This window comes from Cottoperca gobio, chromosome 3, assembly GCF_900634415.1.
Source record: "Cottoperca gobio chromosome 3, fCotGob3.1, whole genome shotgun sequence".
Taxonomy (NCBI): Eukaryota; Metazoa; Chordata; class Actinopteri; order Perciformes; family Bovichtidae; genus Cottoperca; species Cottoperca gobio.
In genome coordinates, this window is record NC_041357.1 from 24,983,595 (window position 1) to 24,998,675 (window position 15,081).

Sequence of the window (15,081 nt, forward strand, 5' to 3'; positions counted from 1 at the left end):
GTGTGTGTGTGTGTGTGTGTGTGTGTGTGTGTGTTGATGGAAATGTCGATGACCAGAGTGCCTTTGCTTGCCTTGGGGGACCATTACAGAAGGCCTGAATGTTCCACATTGCACATAAAACATAAGCCAATTACCACAAACACTAATGCAGTTTAAAGCAATACTTGGCTTGCTAATCAACTTGTTTGCATACAAATCAAAGTAGTTATAAAGTCACAACTCTTCACTGCTTAAAGACCATCTGCTTAAACCCTCGCAATAATTTCTAAATTGGAAATTGACTTGCCTTTATTTTTTTCTTTCCCACCAGTCGCTGCTTTAATGCACGGGCCGTCCATCCTTAATAGTCCAACGCTTACTATGAAAACATGCTTTTTACAGACTGAAGGGGAAATGGTGGCAATTACAGTGATTTCTGACTATTGCTGTAATTGCAGATTACTTTGCTAATGGCTCTGCAAAATGTTTCTCAGTGGAAGCCAAGAAGGTCTGATAATGAGTTGAATGCTTTTCAGAGACTAAATGAGAGAGGAAATATAGCTGCGGCGGAGAATTTGATCCAATGTTGTCACACTCGGTAGACTTCTGCTGTTACACCATGACTATAATATTCATCTGACTAGATGTTGGTATGTGACGGAGTGAAGGCACAACAAGTGAATTATATCCTACAGGCTCTCCTCTGAGATCCAGCAGGAGCAGAACCTTATATATTGTAACACTACAATACATCTTTCCATAAGCAAGTAACCTTTGTTACTGATCTGGCTCCAGTATGTGAAAACATTCTGAATTTATTGTAGATTGAGGAAGTAATCATTCAGTCATACGGGACGTTATCTTCACACAATGGTGTGGTCTATTTAGCCTACAGCGACAGGGATGGAAAACTGGCTTAATTACATAATTAGCCTATTAAAACATTTATTTACTACAATAACTAGGTGTGTGTGTGTGTGTGTGTGTGTGTGTGTGTGTGTGTGTGTGTGTGTGTGTGTGTGTGTGTGTGTGTGTGTGTGTGTGTGTGTGTGTGTGTGTGTGTGTGTGTGTGTGTGAGTGAGTGAGTGCATTTCTCAGCTACTCATGAAATTTCATTGCTTTCTTCTTCTTTTTTTAACCTTTGTAGGTAGAATAAATATTTAACACTGCTTGGCTTTTTTGCAATACAACTTGAAAGTCACTGAGCACACATGGATTTTACGGTATCACCCAGAAGCATTCTGAAATCACTAAATTTCCTCTTGATGTTTGAAAACTCAACTGGATTCACAGATCGGTTACAAAAACATCTGAAGTGAAGCTGGTGGAATATGTTGGAGACGTGGTTTCCGATGGTGCTATAACACAATCACTGTCTGTAGTCGTTAGTTAAAGCAGAGCTTCATATCTTGCCTCTTATTATCAGTTTGTGCAGTTATATTTGGGACAAATGGTGTATAGGAAATCTGTCATATCCCACATGGAATACCTTCAGGCAGCTGAAGATGAATGCCTTGAGGTAATCATCATTTCTATTTGTGTTCGTTTTGCCTCTTAAAACTAAATGATATGCATGTGCTATTGTACATTAAGTATCTTACATTAGCACTTCACACTTGTACTTTGTCATCAAAGCATTTTTCTCTACTTTCATGGCAGTAAGCAACGATAGTAGTTTCGATTTCCACCGCTGCCTTTCTCCTCTCCGCTCCATTTGCGCGCGCTATAATCGCACACGTTTTAATTGCATAGCAACCACCTGTCAAACCGGGCTTTTAATCACCGTTCATTGAATGCCAGCAGTGTTATTATGTGTATTAATGAATGAATTTAAGACGATGAGAGCTAACGAGCTTCTCTGAGCTTAACGAGCCTCGTTCAGCGGCGGGGCCTTTTGTCGAGAGCGGTGCAGGAGAGACAGAGAGTCAATGAGCGAGATGAGGGTCGTCCTTCTTTGTTGAAAGGAGTCAAAAGAGGAGGCTATCAACTAGAATGTATTTTCTGGCAACACGACCTTTTAACAAAGGAATGGTTGCAAAGCAGTAAATATGATCTGCCCTTGGCCGTTTAAAAAGACTTGTATATTTAATAAGAGGCTTTTCAAACTGTATTATCATCTACAGTGTTGTGGCCTGTATGTAGAGACGCATGTTGAATGTACTCTTTGTTATTATTATTATTACAATGTCCCGTTTTCTTTAATTCATCTCATCCACCCTGCAGGTTATGTCTTCTGTATGCTCCATCGGCTCCCCGAGCAACACGAGTGTCTGTTTGACCACCTGGGCCGTGGTCGCCAGGAGGCCGTCCTCAAGATGGTCAAGCTCGACCGCAAGGTGGGCCGCTCATGCCAGCGCATCGGAGAGGAGTGCTCCTGAGCGCTCCGCTCCCTCAGAAGAACCTCTGTGTTCAGACGGTGTCTCAGCACCAACAGGGATTTGATTTTTTTATTTGTTTTTCCTTCTCATTTTTCTTTTTCCAAGATTTTTGCAGGTTTTTTTTTTTTTGGATACAAACCTCGACCCGCTCGCTCTTTTTAAACTCCACTGTTACCCACATAACCGTTTTTTTTTTTCTTCTTCTGCTTCTGTTGGCTTGATCATATCCCTGCTGCTAAGATGCCTTTTGGAAAATTCAAACCCAGGAATGACAGAACAATAAAGAGCAGAGGAAATATACAATTTCTTCACTTTTTTTTCTTTTTTTGCAAGCTCCTGACTTCTCGAGTGTGAGCAGAGTAATAACGAATAAAAGGACGACGAGAAGAAATATAATACTTTCTACAAATGTTTGTCCGGGAAGCCAGATTAAGACTATACTCTTTACCTCAAAAAAGGAAAATAAAACAACAAAGAACGACAAGAAGGAGGAGAAAAGGATGGTTACCCTTTGTGTACACTTCTGCTTTGGCGCTGTTTATAGACTGTGCTCTTTACCTCAAAATCAGACAGAGCTGCTTTGTACTCTGCGCCGAGCATGGACCTTGTGAAGCAAACCGAGCAAGCCAGCCTCAGTTTAAGTTAGTGTCTTACCCCCTGGCCGTCCACTACCCCCAGTCCTTTAGAAAGACCTGTTAATCCTCCACCTCAGGTTATCAGGATATCAAACCCTCCCCGACTTGCACCCCTCTCTTTACCCCTACAGGACACCTTTTTACTCCTTTTTGTTTGTTTTAAGATTATTCTGGAGGTGTTTCTGCTTTGTGGACGATGAAGCTGGGGTGAAACTGTGATTCCAAAACGCAGGACCTGCAGAGTGAATTGGACTAGAAACGCATTGTGCTGGCGGGAGTGAGCTGGTTGTCCCTGGATCGCACACAGATCCGTCGTCAACGTTGGGGTGTGATTGATCGAGGCTTAATTTGTCGCGGATTTTCTCTGTCTTCCTCTTTTTGTCTCAGCCTTCATCTCCTTCTTCCTCACCGCCCTCCCACATGAAGACATGTTGTGTGTGCTGGATGTGTACAAACTTCAGGAAGACAACATTTACAGGGCATGAACGTGCATACGATTTATTCCTGGGCCTGAAATGTCTGCATCGTACACGTCCACACATCTCTATGCTTTAATAAATACACACACACACACACACACTCCCTCTCTCTCTCACACACACCTTTATGTTGTTTTATGTTCTCAGCTGTGCACATGGAGCACAAGCAGGAAAGATCAAACGTTGCTGTACACAAGCTGAGATGGCAGAGCGTCACTCAGAGGTGGCTGGTTCAGATGGGGGGATAGTTGTTATAGTTCAGGTTTCTCACGTTGTCTTTCAATGAACCACATGTTAAAGGTAATTTGACTATTCTTTGGTTTTCAGTTATTTAATGCCCCCCCCCCCTTCCCTTTAATGCCCCATGTTCTCATTTCCAGCTAGCATGATGATCTTAAATACATTCTCCTCCTGCCTTTCACTTTCCTTTTCTCATCTTTCCCCTTATTGATTGTTCTATTTTCCCCTTATTTCAGCCTCTCTGCCCCCCCCCTCCTCCCCCTTCTCCCCCCACGGTGGCCGGGGTGAGCAGAGTGCTGAAAGTCAAAATCAGCAAATAATTACTCTCCAAAGGTTTTCCTGGTGGACTATGTAAGGAAAGAAGAGACCATGCATAATGAATGAATATTCTGTATCTTTAAAGAAAACCTTATTTAACCCCTTTTTTGCTTTTCACTTACATTTAAGTGTCGAGCTGCGCTTTTTTGGTTTGGGTTGTAATGTGGTTCTAAAATGGGAAGATGAACGTGGAAAATTCTATATTTTTGTTTCCATTGCTTTACTTTATGCTTCCCCTCTCCAACTTTTTCTTTTTACTAAGAAAGAATAAACTGGATTAGACAAAGTGTGAACATCTCTAGTGTGTTTATTGACATGAAGGATTGTTTGAAGATTTTCCACTGTGGTTTGATTTTCCCGTAATTTGGGAATGGGGATGTGCATATATGCATTTTGTATAATTATAATGGATGTGTGAGCAGAGGTTGAAGCCTCCTTGCAACATGTTGCTGGCTCTCTGCCGTGTTCTAACATCCTGCCAATTTTTTTATAGTAATGTAAACGTCTGTTTACGGCTCACAGAGGGCCGCTATGAAGCTACTCTCATTTACTTAACAAATGTGTTTGCGTGTGTGTGTTTTGCGTGTGTGCTCGCTAATGGAGAATTTTAACTAAAGAGGCTTCTGATGGCACCAGTGAGCCTTGTGGGCCGGCTGCACTAATTAATGTTGTGGAAAAAAAGAAAACATGTGTAGCCATGATCAAAAGGCATCTTCAAACGTTGGAGTTGGCTGGCCGCCAGCCTGAGCGTAATCTCTCACACTCCTCCTCGCTCAAACTGAGCCAAAATTTAAGGAAGTTAGTAACCAAATGTTAAGCAGTTTTATTAGATGTTTCTCCTTTTGTCAAGGTGGTTGAAACTTTGAAACGACCCTGCTGGGTCACAGACAGCATTTGGATCTCTTAAAGCTCCCCCGTGTGTCCTTGTGTAAATACACATTTTACATCCTGTGACAAACTTTGCGACATCGTTTCTCAGCCTCGATTGTTGGACGTGGCCACATTGGGCCATTTGACATGCGGACAGTATCGCAGGAGATCTGACTGATCTTCATCATTTTGTCTCTGGACACGACCACAATGGACTTTAAATGAAACAATCAGTGTGTGCGTTAAGTGCAGTAGAGGCCTGGCAGAGCATCACCAGGGACCAAACCCAGCGTCTGGTGACGTCTGTGGGTTCCAGACTTCAGGCTGTCATTGACTGCAAAGGACTTGCAACCAAATATTAAAAGTGACTTATGTGATTTATGATTATGTTACTTTGTCCAATTACTTTTGGTCCCTTTTTTAAAAAAGGGGATAGCACGTATAAAATGTGTTGTAATTCCTCCACCATTCATCTGATTTGGATGTAAATACCCTGAAAGTCTTCTCTTAGAGCACATATTGTTTAATCACAAGTCCATTGTGGTGGTGTCCAGAGCCAAAATGATGACAATTGTGTCAATGTCCAAATATTTATGGACCTAACTGTATAGAGTATTTATAAAGAGTATAAAATGACTTATTAAATGATCCATCCGGGCCTCCGTCTATATGCTATGCAACATACAGTATATAATAACTCCCAGTTATTTCTAATGAAGAGTATATGTTCCTGCTTTTCATTCTTTTTGTTGGCTGGAATACATTGGGCTTTCCTATAATCTTTTAAGTCCCCCCCCCCCCCTTGTTTTGGTTGTCAGTGCACTCTTGTGTTTTATGTTGTCTTGATTATATCCTGACACGCAGGATGAAGCACAGTGCCAGTATCGGGAGGCAACAAGAAGCCGGAGATGTGTATTTCCTAGAGGCTGCCTAGTTTTAGAGAGGGATTTAGGGCGTAGATGTTGTGGCCAGTGGTAAGTAATCTCCTTACAGCTCAACCAACAAGGAAGCCCGCCATTCTCACTGCCTTGATATCCAGTAAATGCAATAGAAGGTAACAATGTCCAGAGTGATCACAGGATCGGTTTCACTATCGCGTGTGTCATCTCGAGTCCATTTTCCAGGCAGCGCTGGTGTTGCACCATGTGTGATGGTAAAGTCACTTATTAGTCTTATTAAATTTGTTGAGCACTTATGAAAGCATGTAATTACATCAGATGCATTACATCCACTTAAGCACTGAAGCTCCTTATTTATTATGCAAATACAAACGGACGTTAGAGCTATAAAAAAAAGAATGTGTCAAAAGATGTAATTTATCCATGATTATAGCCTTCAACTCTCACTTTAATGTGTTCAAGAGGACTGCATATTATTTCACTTTAGGACAAGGAGAAGTTACAAAGCAGAGAAAATGAGTCATGAAATCACGAGGCAGCATAAGGGTCTAAATGGCTGCTTAAAAGATCCCAAAACCAACAATCTTTGGCAGGGATTAGGGTTACTCTAAAAGTGTTTGCTGTTACATTGGTTCACTCTCAGCTCTCATCATTGTGAATCGGAAAGTGGTCGGCAGGCCACCCGGCACCGTGTCACGTGCCGGATTTGGCCGGCGGGACGTTAGCTGAGGATCACTGGTGTAGCATTTAGCAGCTGAAGTGATAAAAGCAATTCCCTAAGGAGCTCAAAGACGGTGAATAATGGGCTCGCATTCTTTGGCTCTCCAGATAAACAACTCCAAAATAAATGGTAATGTTGGATGTGTAATTAGCAACTGTTTGCCAACAATATGTCACAATTGTGTTTCCTGCTTTCTGCTGCCCCCTAGTGGACAAAAAGTCATTAAATAAGCTTCATACGCACTGCAACTAAAACTGAAGTAGCTTCCTGTCTCCTGTCATAGCTTACCAAAAATGTCATCAAACCTGCGACGACCACATACATCTCCTGACGGCAAGTTTGGAGGTTTGATGTGACTTTACTGCTGTTAACAGCTTACATTAAGTGTCTTATGAAGAACTATATCATCAAATAATGCATTTAGATTCATGATGTTATTATTTTATAAGCATGCATCATGAGTTAAGATTCTTAAGATTCTTTGAGTGTAACTCATAATCCCCTGTTCTACCATAGCTAATGACTGCAGCACCATTCATTACCATCCCGACCATCTTTAACCACCAGCAACCGTCACTATGCTGCAGGAGCTTCAAACAGGCGTGCTGCTGACATTTGGTCAGGTTCAGGAAGGAAATTAGCAGCGACGGTGGAAGATCCAATCCCAGTGTGGCCATTACTGTCAGTCGGACATATTTTTTCCCTGTGACCTTTAAGGAGGAAGCTGACTGCACACTTCTCTTCAATTACTGGATGACTTCAACAGAGTGAGGTAAACCAGTGGAAAGGGTGAGACTTTAACGAAGAATTACTGACGAATTGGGAGGTCTCTATTACAGTGAGACAGGCCTGGAAAGGATACAAAGGGGGGAGGGTTGCAGGTTTCAAAGGATGAGTTCAGTACAGCATAAGCTTTTGTTTTAATTGCTGACCGTGTATATCATTATCTGCTTTGATTTCATTTTAATTTTTGCAATTAAACTGTTCAGTAAAGAGAGAGAGAGAGAGAGATGTATTATATCATCGGTCCTTAGGTACCTGATTAAATGCCCTGTTTCACACATTATGGGATTGTTTAGGGAAACTGAAGGCTAAACAATCCACACAGTCGGTCCCATTTAAAGCAACTCCCGCTAGATTAATCTAATGAACCCTTACTAAACATGGTCCAAGACTTTGAGAGGAAACTATATTGGTTGCTGGATATCTTAAAGGCTTTCTGTCCAACCTTTTAATGTTTCCTTTGCAATTTTTCCTGCCGTTCAATCTTGCACATAGGTGTATTGATTTCCCATCAGACCACTAAGAGTTGAAGCCGTAGCGTAAACAACATCACATTGTCATGTTTTAATTACATGCATTAAGTAACCATCATTGACACGAGTATGTTTTTGCTCACGTGTGGATGTTTTCACTGCATTTCACATTTGTACAGCATCCACTCTGTCTATTTTCTCATTCCACAGCAGGCCACAGCATCTCATTCCCCCCCAAATAGCATTTTCCTTATTAATGTGTAGTCATCATTTCCTGTGAGCCACTGTAAAGCCTCCATTATTTGGCTGCCTGGGTGGCCATTATTGATTTCCTGTTTTTCAATTCTCTAAACAGAAGCCAAACTGGGGAGCTTATAGATCTCTCCCTCCTCTCCGCCTCTCTCTCTCTCTCTCTCTCTCTCTCTCTCTCTCTCTCTCTCCCCAACTGTCTTTCTCACCTATCCTTCTTCTCCCTAACCTAACCTTCTCTTAACCGTCCTCTCTTAGCTTTCCCCTCTTTCTTACTCATCGGTGTAATGTTCTGCTCTACTTCTGTCGCTGGTGAGTCTGTTTTAAAGACTCAGAGGTTAAAAAAAAAAAGTTGAATCCAGTTTGGACTGAAGCCGCAGCTTTGACATCTGCAGCAGAACAAGCAGCAGAACAAACGGCCCACTTTGTGCTTCAGTGGATTTAAAAGACCACGTTGGCTTTTTGTGTTGCGTGTGCAAAGCACCCCCTTTAATCAGCTTTCTGACACGTCATTAGAATATTAGCAACTGTTTTACTCCTCTGTTGTTAGTATTAAGTGTACCGTGTAGGATTTAGGGGGATCTAGTAGCAGAAATGGAATATAGTATTCATTACTATGTTTTCAGTATTATATAATCACCTGGAACTAAGAACAGTTGTGTTTTCTCTACCTTAGAATGAGCCCTTCATGTCCACATAGGGAGCAGGTACCGTCATGTTTCTACAGTAGCTTAGAACCGACAAACCAATGGCTGTAGAGCGGTTATTTTTATGTTACCCAAAAGCTACTGTAGGTTCCCTGACACTGAGTTGAGCGAGTATTCAGTTGGGTTCATTCAGTTCAGTTTCATCTTTATTGCCTCTTGAGGGAATTGGTTTACAGTAGAGGGCGAAGAACACAACATACAAGAGGACATGGGACATTAATCACAACAGTTACAGCAAATAACCAAGTAAAAAAGATGTATCTGTTAAAAGTATCAAACCATTGTAATGGTAGCCATGATAAAGAGCTGCTGAGCGTTGCAGTCAAGGCAAGGGTCAGTGCAAATTAAGCGCATTTATTACACTTGGAACAAAGGGCACTTTAAACCTACTGCTCTTCACCCTGAGGGATCTGTATCGAGTTACTCACCACGAGATGCGACTAAATCCTAAACACTGGACCTTTACCAATGACCAATACTGAAAAACATCAACACACTGCTGAACTGGTGATTTGTCAGCTGCAACGCTTCCATTAGCAAAATCCTGTTTCCATTATGGTATTAAATAAGACTTTTATAACATTAAATAACAATTAACCTCCATTCTGCAAAATAAAACAAGTTATCTACCCTCTTACTTATTTTTTTAAAGGTTTGGTTAACACCCAATATGAAGCTCATTGCATTATAAACCAACTTAGTGGGTTATAATATTGTGTAATGGATAATAATTGTTGCTACAAACCTTCATAATGCACGATTAAACATTATCCGTCATAAGACATTCATAAGATGTAACGTGTGACATTAAGCCTTATGAACAGTGTGCGTTCTGTATCCATAATGGATAAAGAATGTGGTTGTCAAAGCTCAATCTCGGCCTGAAGTTGAGGCTGTGTTGGTTTTGTATCCAGTGAACACACTTTGCTGTCGGGCTCTGACAGCGGCAGGAAACAACCATCGTGCTGTTTGTCGATCCCAACACCACAGTCCACACTCACAACCTCAAAGAGCATGACAGACACACAAAGCGGAAGTGTGGCGGCACAAGCGGAGCCACAGCCTTGTTAAAAACACATCACCAACCGACTGGGAAGACTGGATGTTTGAGACTAAATATTCTCGGATGTCTCAAAAATAACTTCAGAAAACGACAACGACAAGTATGAATGTCAATGAATTGCTGCTTTCATTCATATTTCTAAAGACGAACGGACATTTATTTAATTAGGACATGTGCATGTGATACATCTTGTTACATTTGTTACTGTGCAGTAAACGTCATGAGCAGCAGACGTGTTGTTTTCTTATTCGTTTATTTGAAGCACCCAAATGCGTAAAGCTTACATAGATACATACATTACATCAAGCAGGCTAACTTTTAAAAAAATTAAAGCATATGCAGGCCATTATTTATTAATGGCAATACTTTAAGACTTATTTTAATAAGTCAAATAAATCATGAATGATTGATCATATCAATTCTTGACATATATTTTGCATGTGTTGTACTGCATTATGCATGTATCAGTGGTACATTACAGATGCATGTTTTCTTCTTTAATGGAACTACACCTACACGTTATGTGGAAATGACATTTTTGATATTTAACTTACGGTATACGTGTGTACTTTAATGATGGAGATTGAAAGAGATGAGATGCAAGACACGTTTTCATTGAATGAGTTGTTGCCACTAAAGAGTTCATTCTTTATGGAGGTACTCTGCAGTGGGTGTTAGCTTCCAGCTGTGATCTACTGTGTGTGCAAATCACAAGCCGCGACAGAGGACAAATAGAAATCATTGCTTACCATTGCTTTGTATTTGTCATACAGTGAAATTAATTATATACAGTGAAAGAGATTTTGCTATATTCCCCAAAATGTTAACCGCTGAGCGACGCAGCCGAGGATGCCACTGCTTAAGAACAGCTGCTGAAAGAACAGATAATGTTCCTCAGTCAGTGTGGGACACAACACCATGACCTATGATGATAGATACGGTTTTATTTTACTTTTAAAGTGCAACAAACACTTATTCAAGATTGCACAGACAGGCTAATATTATATCAGCACTGCGTGACATCATTTGGTCATTGGAAGGTCACATCCTAAGTCTGCAACTGTCCCTCTGGTAGCCACATAACCACTTCCTGTCTAACGCTGACCTGCCTTCTCTCAAACATGTACTGTAATTTCATACTACTACTTTCATACTTGATTTTGGCTATTTTTCCATTATCTGTGATCGTCCCGGTCTGTATCACACTTTATGTGCAAAAGGGCAAACGCAGTGCATGCTCTATTGATCTTATCCCCCCAAATCCTTACTAAACGCCATTCACTGCCATTTACATTTAAAGTAATAGAGTACTGAATGCTGCTGTTACTTACACTTATGAAAATGACCTGAATGTTTACATCTTTTGAAGTAACCTTATTGCTTTTGTGTGTATTGCGTATCCTAATCAGAACCAGCCAGAGACATTTTGGCCAATGGGATGCAGATAAGGCAATATTGCGTGACTTTGATAAAGCTTGCAGAACAGTTTCAAAACCATTTAATGAATCGTCTGCATAAGTTTCACCATCGTGTGTATTCAGTCACATGCAAGTCTCACCAAGTGTTTTTGCTGTGTTGATCTCACCTAACACAGCTGGTGTGTTGTAACGGTGACTGCACAATGGTTATCGTCACACATGTACACAGTTACCCTGCTTTTCTAATGGGGCTAAACATAAAATACCTTTCCTGATTTCTGTAGGAATGCATGGCTTCAAATACATTTAGCTTTAATAAATGTGTCTGTGCCAAAAATACATCCTTTGTATCTTACTATGTCTATACAGTCCTTTTTTCTGAGACTGCAATTGTGATACATTTCTATAAATATCAAGATCCAAAACTCACTTTTCCCTCAAGGATATAACTTATTGTTTTATTTAAAATAATAATATTAAGACAACAGTACTAAGTATTGCTCCAATGGCATTCTGTTGGTTCATGTCAAGTCACAAGCATCAAAGCTGTGCCGAGTGATCTATATGAGAGGGTAAAAGAAAAGCCTTTTGCAAAGCAATATAAAACTCTTGAGCAGAATGAAAGAAGTGTATAAAGTCACCCAATTATGCACACACACACACACACACACACACACACACACACACACACACACAGTTAGTCGAGAAAACCACATACATTTCCTTCTCTCTCTCTTCCAAGTGCGAAACCAATCCAAGCAGAGGCCCATCTCCTGAAATTAAGAGTGTGTGTGTGTGTGTGTGTGTGTGTGTGTGTGTGTGTGTGTGTGTGTGTGTGTGTGTGTGTGTGTGTGTGTGTGTGTGTGTGTGTGTGCCTCTAAATCTACAGTATGTGGTAAATGTCAGCCTAGGTGAGTCTTTTTCAAAATGTTCATTGCACAGGTTTTGGATTAGTTATTTTATTGTGTTAGCTGTTGAATGTGAAATAGCCTTTAAACCACACCTCAGAGGGTTTACACACTCCCTTATATACGTGCATTCAAACAGAAAGAAGCATAAATGGAGACAATGACGCAAAAATGTATAACTCTTTTCCTCCTGTCTCAAACACATCTTATAAAACTCATCATCTAGTACTGGGGGGAAATGTGGCATGTTCCATGATTTTCTAAAACCTCTCTATCTCACACACACTCACTCACTTACTCACACACACACACACACACACACACACACACTCTCTCTCTTTCTCCCTTCTCCTCTCTCTATTTCTGTCTTCCTCCCTCTCTGTCTCTTCACCCCTCCTGACCTTTCATATTCACCATAATCTCTCACACACACTACTCTTTTTATCTGCTGCTGATCTGGCAAATTTATAGGACGGAGAGACAGCCACTCTCTGTGTGTGTAGTGTGTGTGTGTGTGTGTGTGTGTGTGTGGTGTGTGTGTGTGTGTGTGTGTGTGTGTGTGTGTGTGTGTGTGTGTGTGTAAGGTCATGTCCACACTATGGCATATAAATGTGTTTTTGCCATTTCATCAACACTATGTTAGTATTTTTGACCACCAAAAGAATCAAGCTTTTTAAAAACTCCTAAATCGAGTAATCTTTCTTCAAAAAGATGATTTATGATTTTCAGTAATAAAGCTTTAACAAACATGGCTCACATGCGGCTTGTTCACGTCCAAGAAGCCCAAACGAGGCTTTGATGTCTTTGATGCATTGTTCTGCTATCAGCTGGCTTCACAAGCATTCAGGAATGATTGAGGGTCATAAATAATAACACCCCAGTAATCACCAGAAATTACTCTGCCTTGCTGAGCAGGTAACATTTATGACCCTCGATCATTGCCAAAGCATAATAATGTGCTTTGGCAATATGCCTTTGGCAATCGGTTTCACTGCAGATTACACTCCGGGCTATTTTGGAAGTCTAATGTGGATGGCACAAATAATGAAAGGGTTTGGAGGGTTCTTTGATTTAAAGCTGCAATAACTGATTTTCTTGAGGGAAATATCTGCCTCTTAGATGCATAACTTTCACCAAGAGGTCGGTAACTGTGTCCGTCTGCCTTTTGGTGCTGAGCAGGTAGTAAACAGGGGGTTTATCAGAGCTTTTTTTTAACACAGCTGCTTGCTGTACGACGATGGTATGAGATGGCATGAGATGGTATAAGATGGCATGAGATGGCATGAGATGGTATGATATGGCATGAGATGGCATGAGATGGTATGAGATGGCATGAGATGGCATGAGATGGCATGAGATGGTATGAGATGGCATGAGATTGTATGAGATGGCATGAGATGGCATGAGATGGTATGAGATGGCATGACATTGTATGAGATGGTATGAGATGGCATAAGATGGTATGAGATGGCATGAGATTGTATGAGATGGCACAAGATGGTATGAGATGGTATGATATGGTATGAGATGGTATGAGATGGCACGAGATGGTATGAGATGGCACGAGATGGTATGAGATGGCACGAGATGGTATGAGATGGCACGAGATGGTATGAGATGGCACGAGATGGCACGAGATGGTATGATATGGTATGAGATGGCATGAGATGGTATGAGATGGTCTGAGATGGTATGAGATGGTATGAGATGGCATGATATGGTATGAGATGGCATGATATGGTATGAGATGGCATGAGATGGTATGAGATGGCACGAGATGGCATGAGATGGTATGACATGGTATGAGATGGTATGGTATGAGATGACATGGTATGAGATGGTATGATATGGTATGAGATGGTATGGTATGACATGGTATGAGATGGCATGAGATTGTATGAGATGCTATGGTATGAGATGGTATGATATGGTATGGTATGACATGGTATGAGATGGTATGGTATGAGATGGTATGAGATCAAATCAAATCAAATTTATTTGTATAGCCCAATATCACAAATTACACCTTTGTCTCAGTGTGCTTTACAGACTGTACAGGTTACGACACCCTCTGTCCTTAGACCCTCGCATCGCACAAGGAAAAACTTCCTAAAAGAAACCCCAAAATTAAAGGCGGAAAAATGGAAGAAACCTCAGGGAGAGCAACTGAGGAGGGATCCCTCTCCCAGGACATTTACATAAATGCATACAGATAGAGAGGGAGAAGAAGGGATAAGAAGACAGGGGAGGGAGGGGAGGAGAGAGGAAGAGAAGGAAGAGAGCAGGGAGGTGTTCCCCGGCAGTCTAAGCCTATAGCAGCATAACTAGCGGCTGATCCAGGGCAAACCTGAGCCAGCCCTAACTATAAGCTTTATCAAAAAGGAAAGTCTTTAGCCTACTCTTAAATGTGGAGAGTGTGTCTGCCTCCCGAACACAAACTGGAAGCTAGTTCCACTGGAGAGGAGCTTGATAGCCGAAAGCTCTGGCTCCCATTGTACTCTTAGAGACTCTAGGAACCACAAGTAACCCTGCAGTCTGGGAGCGTAATGCTCTAGTTGGTTTATAAGGTACTATGAGATCTTTAAGATATGCTGGAGCCTGACCATTAATTGATTTGTAAGTCAGGAGAAGGATTTTGAATTCTATTCTGTATTTTACCGGGAGCCAGTGCAGAGCAGCTAATACAGGAGTAATATGATCCTGTTTCCTTGTTCTTGTCAATACACGTGCCGCTGCATTTTGGATCAACTGAAGAGTCTTAAGCGACTTTTTGGGACAACCTGATAACAATGAGTTGCAGTAATCCAGCCTTGAAGTAACAAATGCATGGACTAGTTTTTCTGCATCATTTTGAGACATAAACATTTTTGCAATGTTTATGTCCTTAAGGCATGCTCGAAGTTTAGCCAATTGATTGGTTTCATCTGGTTTAATTGATAGATATAATTGGGTATCATCCGC

At 41.1% G+C, this 15,081-nt stretch overlaps 1 protein-coding gene across 4 annotated transcripts in view; it reads left to right on the forward strand.

The window, feature by feature from the left end:
- LOC115006333 (AN1-type zinc finger protein 3-like) overlaps window positions 1–4,322 on the forward strand; it is a 14,838-nt gene extending 10,516 nt beyond the window's left edge. The window contains exons 6-7 of one of the 4 annotated variants that reach the window (XM_029428522.1): window positions 2,203–2,315; window positions 3,157–4,322. In XM_029428522.1, coding sequence (XP_029284382.1) covers window positions 2,203–2,315; window positions 3,157–3,192 — 149 coding nt within the window. In that variant the 3' untranslated portion in view covers window positions 3,193–4,322. Of the gene's footprint in view, window positions 1–2,202 lie in introns of all 4 variants that reach the window. The other 3 variants (XM_029428520.1, XM_029428521.1, XM_029428523.1) reach the window with 3 other exon arrangements.
- The last annotated feature ends 10,759 nt before the right edge of the window (window positions 4,323–15,081 follow it).